This window comes from Lucilia cuprina, chromosome 6, assembly GCF_022045245.1.
Source record: "Lucilia cuprina isolate Lc7/37 chromosome 6, ASM2204524v1, whole genome shotgun sequence".
In the NCBI taxonomy this organism is placed as follows: Eukaryota; Metazoa; Arthropoda; class Insecta; order Diptera; family Calliphoridae; genus Lucilia; species Lucilia cuprina.
The window spans coordinates 14,580,223-14,588,115 of NC_060954.1; the positions used below are offsets into that span (position 1 = coordinate 14,580,223).

The following is a 7,893-nucleotide window of genomic DNA, read 5'->3' on the forward strand; positions in this document are numbered from 1 at the left end:
GATCGGTATACTTTAAGGTGGTTAAGGTATTGGACCAATATTTTTGTATGTTACAAACATCAGCACAAACGTATAATACCCTCCCCACTATAGTGGTGTAGGGTATAACAATTGTTTGATAAAAAAAAATATTTATAGAAAATTTTCGATAAATTCTCTTTATAAAAAAAATTCGATAAATTCTCTATTTGTAGAAAATTTTCGATAATTCTCTCTTTATAGAAAATTTTCCATAAATTCTCTATTTTTAGGAAATATTCAATAAATTCTTATTTATAGAAAAATCTCGATAAAATCTCTATTTATAGTATATTTTCAATAAATTTTCTATTTATACGAAATTTTCGATTTAAATATTTAAAGAAATATTTCTATAAATTATTTATTTAAAGAAAATGTTGATAAATTTCCTATAAAGAAATATAAAGAAAATTTTCGATAAATTCCCTATTTGTAGAAAATTTTCGATAATTCTCTATTTATAGAAAATTTTCAATAAATTCTCTATTTATAGGAAATATTCGATATATTCTCTAATTATAGAAAATTTGCGATAAAATATCTATTTATAGTATATTTTTAATAAATTCTCTATTTATAGGAAATTTTCGATAAATATTTTATTTAAAGAAAAATTTCTATAAATTCTTTATTTAAAGAAATTTTTCGATAAATTCCCCATATATAGACAACTTTCGATAAATTCTCTATTTATAGAAAATTTTCGATAAATTCTCTATTTATAGAAAGATCTTCGATATATTCTCTATTTACAGAAAATTTTCGATAAATTCTTTTTTTATAGAAAATTTTCGATATATTCTCTATTTATAAAAAATTTTCGATAAATTCTTTTTTTATAGAAAATTTTCGATAAATTCTCCATTTATAGAAGATTTTCGATAAATTCTCTATTTATGGAAAATTTTCGATAAATTCTCTATTTATGGGACATTTTTGATAAATTCTATATTTATAGAAAATTCTCGATAAATTCTCTATTTATAGAAAATTTTCGATAAACTCTCTATTCTATCTCTATTTGTAGGAAATTTTCGAAAAATTATTTATTTTAAAAAAGTTTTTGATAAATTCCCTATTTATATAAAATTTTCGATAAATTCTCTAATTTAGGCAATTTTCGATAAATTCTCTATTTAAAGAAAATTTTCGAGAAACTCTCTATTTATAGAAAATTTTCGATAAATTCTCTATTTATAGAAATTTATCGATAAACTCTTTATTTATAGAAAATTTTCGATAAATTCTCTATTTACAGAAAATCTCGATAAATTCTCTTTTTATAGAAAATTTTCGATATACATATTCTCTTTTCATAGAAAATTTTCAATAAATTCTCTATTTATAGAAAATTTCAATAAATTCTCTGTTTGTAGGAAATTTTCGATAAATTATTTATTTAAAAAATTCCCTATTTATAGAAAATTTTCGATAAATTCTCTATTTATAGAAAATTTTCGATAAATTCTCTATTTATAGAAAATTTTCGATAAATTCTCTATTTATAGAAAATTTTCAATAAACTCTCTATTTATAGAAAATTTTCGATAAATTCTCTATTTATAGAAAATTTTCGATAAATTCTCTATTTATAGAAAATTTTCGATATATTCTCCATTTATAGAAAATTTTCGATAAATTCTCCATTTATTGAAAATTTTCGATAAATTCTCTATTTATAGAAAATTTTCGATAAACTCTCTATTAATAGAAAATTTTCGATAAATTCTCTATTTATAGAAAATTTTCGATATATTCTCTATTTATAGAAAATTTTTGATAAATTCTCTATTTATAGAAAATTTTCGATAAATGCTCTATTTATAGAAAATTTTCGATAAACTCTCTGTTTATAGAAAATTTTCGATAAATTCTCTATTTATAGAAAATTTTCGATAAATTCTCTATTTATAGAAAATTTTCGATAAATTCTATATTTATAGAAAATTTTCGATAAACTCTTTATTTATAGAAAATTTTCGATAAATTCTCTATTTATAGAAAATCTCGATAAATTCTCTTTTTATAGAAAATTTTCGATATATTCTCTTTTCATAGAAAATTTTTAATAAATTCTCTATTTATAGAAAATTTCAATAAATTCTCTATTTGCAGGAAATTTTCGATAAATTATTTATTTAAAAAAAGTTTTTGATAAATTCCCTATTTATAGAAAATTTTTGATAAATTCTCTATTTTGTAGAAAATTTTCGATAAATTCTCTATTTATAGAAAATTTTCGATAAACTCATTATTTATAGAAAATGTTTCACAAATTCCTTATATAAAGAAAGTTTTTGATAAATATCCTATTTATAGGAAATTTTCGATAAATTCTCTATTGATAGAAAATTTTCGATAAATTCTCTATTTATAGAAAATTTTTGATAAATTCTCTATTTATAGAAAATTTTCGATATATTCTCCATTTATATAAAATTTTCGATAAATTTTCTATTTATAGAAATTTTTCGATAAATTCTCTATTTATAGAAATTTTTCAATAAACTCTCTATTTATAGAAAATTTTTCTAAAAATTCTCTATTTATAGAAAATTTTCGATAAATGCTCTATTTATAGAAAATTTTCGATAAACTCTCTGTTTATAGAAAATTTTCGATAAATTCTCTATTAATAGAAAATTTTCGATAAATTCTCTATTTATAGAAAATTTTCGATAAACTCATTATTTATAGAAAATTTTTCATAAATTCCTTATATAAAGAAAGTTTTTGATAAATATCCTATTTATAGAAAATTTTCGATAAATATCCTATTGATAGGAAATTTTCGATAAATTCTCTATTGATAGAAAATTTTCGATAAATTCTCTATTTATAGAAAATTTTCGATAAATTCTCTATTTATAGAAAATTTTCGATAAATTCTCTATTTATAGAAAATTTTCGATAAATTCTCTATTTATAGAAAATTTTCGATAAATTCTCCATTTATATAAAATTTTTGATAAATTCTCTATTTATAGAAATTTTTCGATAAATTCTCTATTTATAGAAATTTTTCAATAAACTCTCTATTTATAGAAAATTTTTCTAAAAATTCTCTACTTATAGAAAATTTTTCTATAATTTTTTCATTTATAGAAAATTTTCGATATGTTCTCTATTTATAGAAAATTTTCGATAAATTCTCTATTTACAGAAAAATTTCGAGAAATTCTCTATTTACAGAAAATGTTCTATATATTCTCTATTTATAGAAAATGTTTGATAAATTCTCTATTTAAAGAAAATTTTCGAGAAGTTCTCTATTTACAGAAAATTGTCGATAAATTCTCAATTTAAGGAAAATGGTCGATTAATTCCCAATTTATAGAAAATTTTCGATTAATTGTCAATTTACAGAAAATTTTGGATTAATTCTCTATTTATAGAAAATTTTCGATAAATTCTATAATTAAAGAACATTGTCGATAAATTCTCTATTTATTTAGTTAGTTAGGTAGTTTGAAAGGAGGATATAAACACATCAAATCTAGGCCTCTATCGGGCCTATTGTGCGCTCCTTAACCAATGTCACAGGTGGGAATCGAACCCACCACCTTCAGTATACCAGACTAGAACACTAACCACTAACCTAGCGGAGGCCACTATTTATTTATAGGAAAGTTTTGATAATTTCTCTATTTGTAAGAAATTTTCGATAAATTTAATTTTCAATATATGTTCTATTTATAGAAAGTTTTCGATAAATTCTCAATTTATAGAAAATTTTCGATAAATTCTATACAGAAAATTTGCGATAAATTCTCTAGGGAATTTTCGATAAATATTCTATTTGTAAAAAATTTTCGATAGTTTGTCAGTTATATAAATTCTCTATTTGTAGAAAATTATCGATAAATTCGCTATTTAAAGAAAATTCTCTATGAATTTTGTATATATTGAACATTTTCGATAAATTCTATATTTATAAAATAATGTCGATAAAATTTTTTTTTTAGAAAAACATCGATAAATTCTCTTTTAATAGATATATTTCAATAAATTATTAATAAAATATTTTTGACAAATTCTCTTTTTATTAAGAAAATGTTCGATAAATTCTCAAACTACCCTCCACAATTTGTGTGGCATACGCTATCATTGCATCTCTCTATTGTTGTTATTTGCAAAGGCCAAACACCAAAAACAAAACATTTTGCAATTGTTCAACATGTTTTTTTTTCGTCTTCTTGTTTTTTTATTGTTTTTTTTTTATAATACTTTTTTTTCCTATTTTTCTTGATTACTTCATAACTTTAAAGTTTAGTATATTACGAAGTCATTGTGTCAATATTTATTTGTGCTGCATCAATGAGCTGGTATGTGAACTCCAGCAAAAGCAAAATCAACAACACCCAACACCCGCCAAACATGGAGCGAAACAAACGAAAGTAAAGTGCACAATGTGTGAATAATTTGCAACCAAAAATGATGCCTCCTCAACTTGGTTTTACTGCTGCATTAATTTGCAACAAAAAACAAAACAAAAAGATATTTAAAAAAAAACGGATTTAAGCGGAAAATTTATTAAAAATTTGAAATAAACGAAAACAAAAGCATTTGAATAGACAGTAATGAGCTGCAGCAGATTTATGCTCACATGCTTAAACCGTGCAAAGTTTTTTTAGCGTTTTTAAATTAGTTTTTTAGTGGGCAAACACAAGTGAATATATGGCACTATTGGCTGGAAGGGAATTATGAGGTTCGCTACGTTCAAAAAGTTTTAAAAACCTTCTTTATAAACCGAAAAATTTTGGGAAATATTCTAGAAATATAATTTTTTGAAAATGTTATTAATAACAATAATATATCGAAAACATTCGATAATACTAAAATTGATCAAAAATGTTCTTTAAATAGAGAATTTATCAAAAATTTTCTATAAATATAGATATTATAGAAATTTTTCTATAATAGAGGATATATCAAATATTCTAATTGAGAATTAATCGCAATGTTTCTAAATAGAGAATTTATCGAAAATGTTCTTTGATAAAAAAATATAAAAAAATTATATAAATAGAGAATTAATCGAGAATAATTCAAAAATTAAGAATTATGTATTTGAAATTTTTCCACAGAAATAATAGAAAATTTTCTTTAAAAAAAATGAAACGAAAATTTTTAGAAATTTTCTATAAAAAGAGAATTTATCGAAAATTTTCTCTAAATAAAGAATATATTGAAAATTTTCTATAAATAGAGATTTTTATCAAAAATAAAGAATATATTGAAAATTTTCTAAAAATAGAGAATTTATCGAAAATTTTCTATAAATAGAGAATTTATTGAAAATTTTCTATTAATAGAGATTTGATCGAATATTTTCATTAAAAAGAGAATTAAACAAAAATTTTCAGAAATTTTTCCATTTATAGAGAACTAATGGAAAATTTTCAACAAATAGAGAATTTATCGAATATTTTCCATAAATAAAGAATTTATCGAAAACTTTTATAAATAGAGTATTTATTGAAAATTTTCTATAATTTATTTTTTTTTTCATCAAATAGTTTGTATAAAAAGAATATTTACCGAAAATATTTTAAAAATAGAGCATTTATCGAACATTTTCTTTGAATAAAAAATGTTTCGAAACTCTTGTTTGAATAAAGATTTTTTTTTTAATTGTCAAAAAATTGAGAATTTTTTGAAAATTTTCTCTAAATAAAGAATTCATTGAAAATTTTCTATAAACTGAAAATTTATCGAATTTTTTTTTAATAGTGAAATTTTTATAAATTGTATATAAATAAAGATTTTAATGAACATTTTCTACAAATTGAGAATTTATCGAATTTTTTTTATATATAGAGAATTTATCGATTATTTTCTATTAAAAAAGAATTTATCAAAAATTTTCAAAAAATAAAGAAACTTTGTGATAAGTTTTTATTAAAAAAGAATTATCGAAAATTTTCTACAAATAGAGAATTTATCACAATGTTTGTATGAAATGGGAATTTATCGAAAATATTGTTTAAATAGAGAATATTTTAAATATATACTATAAATAGAGAATTTATCGATAATTTTCTATAAAAAGATAATTTATCGACAATTTTCTATATATATAAAGAATTTATCGGAAATTTTCTATATATAGAGAATTTATCGAATATTTTTTATGAATAGAAAATTTATACAAAATTGTCTATTAATAGAGAATTTATCAAAAATTTTCTATAAAAAGCGGATTTATAGAAATTTTCTCTAAAAAGAGAATTTATCGAAATTTTTCTACAAATAGAGAATTTATCACAAAGTTTTTATTTAAAGAGAATTTATCGAAAATAATCTATAAATAGAGAATTTATCGAAAATTTTCTTTAAAAAGAGAATTTATCGAAAATAGATAATTTCTACAAAATTGTCTCTTAATAAAGAATTTATCGAAAATTTTCTAAAAATAGCGAGTTTATCGAAAATTTTGTCTAAAAGGAGAATTTATCGAAAATTTTCTATAAATAAAGAATTTATCGAATTCTATAAATAGAGAATTTATACAAAATTGTCTATTAAAAGAGATTTTTTATCGAAATTTTTTTCTAAAAAGAGAATTTATCGAAAATGTTCTATATATAAAGAATTTATCGAATTCTATAAATAGAGAATTTATCAAAAATATTCTATAAATACGAAATTTATCGAAAATTTTCTTTAAAAAAAATTATCGAAATTTTCTATAAAAAAGAGTATTTATTGAAAATTTTCCAAATATACATAATTAATTTATCGAAAATGTTCTTAAATGTTAGAACTGTGACCGTTCCCTATCCCAAAGAACCAGGCACTGGACTACTCCTCTTTCCTCTCATATACTCTTAAGTGCAATAAATGGAATACCAAACTTCACTTATTCTCTAACTCTTCTGGCGAACTAAACATTTCCAAAAAAAATTTGTTTTTCTGACTTACAAAAGTTAATGAGGCATGTAGGGTCCATATAAAACCATAGTTATACTATAACTATAAATGCCTCGTACATTGTAGTTTTATAATTATAATGCAGCTGCATAATTCATAATTTGAAAAATTTTAAAATTGTGAATTTTGGTTAAGTGTAAATTATGGGCACAGTCCATTGCACTTGTGGTGCAAGGTTATTGTCAATTCTATTAACTGTTGCGAGTAAGCAAATATCTATTCTTACTACTTCAAATCACAAACGATTTTACTTAGTTTTTGTTGTTTTTTTATTGCAAACAACAAATTACTGTCATTTATTGCTCAATTGTTGTATAAAGTGTATGTTTCTAAAAATAATAATAATGCTTTTTATTGCAATTTTTCCACTTACAGATCATGGTATTGTCCTTGACAAATATTTTGCTACTTTTGGAACATAGTAAAAAAGTTTAAAATTCCACCGATCACTACTTTATTGGTGTATTAGTGTGACTGTTCGTTTAATTTTATTGGCTGCTTGGTTGTTTACGACTGATGATCGAAAATGGCAGCAGCAAGTGTTGAATATGAAGGTGCTTTTGTCAATCCAGCATATGTTCATTCCAGATATGCATCGAATGCTTCCATACCTGGAGAATACCGTAAGTCTGTTGATGATGGTGACAGTGGTTCGACGGGGATGTCGTCGAAGAGAGAATCGTTGAGGAGTGTGAGTATAGCTACAAGAGAAAACTTGGAGAGAATTGGTACTGATCTAAATGGGAATGTAAGTATTAACACAGTATATACAATCTAATTTCTATTTCAGTTCTATTCTAGTTCAGTTCTAGGTTAATTCTAGTTCAGTTTTAGTACAGTTCTAGTTCAGTTCTAGTTCTGTTCTAGTTCAGTTCTAGTTCAGTTCTAGTTCAGTTCTAGTTCAGTTCTAGTTCAGTTCTAGTTCAGTTCTAGTTCAGT

General features: G+C 21.9%; 1 protein-coding gene across 2 annotated transcripts in view; it reads left to right on the forward strand.

The window, feature by feature from the left end:
* Positions 1-7,331: 7,331 nt before the first annotated feature.
* The window catches only part of LOC111687904 (sodium-dependent nutrient amino acid transporter 1-like), an 11,720-nt gene continuing 11,158 nt past the window's right edge, over positions 7,332-7,893 (forward strand). For both annotated transcript variants that reach the window (XM_046953453.1, XM_046953454.1), the window contains exon 1: positions 7,332-7,702. In XM_046953453.1, the coding sequence (XP_046809409.1) occupies positions 7,481-7,702 (222 nt within the window). In that variant the 5' untranslated portion in view covers positions 7,332-7,480. The remainder of the gene's footprint in view (positions 7,703-7,893) is intronic.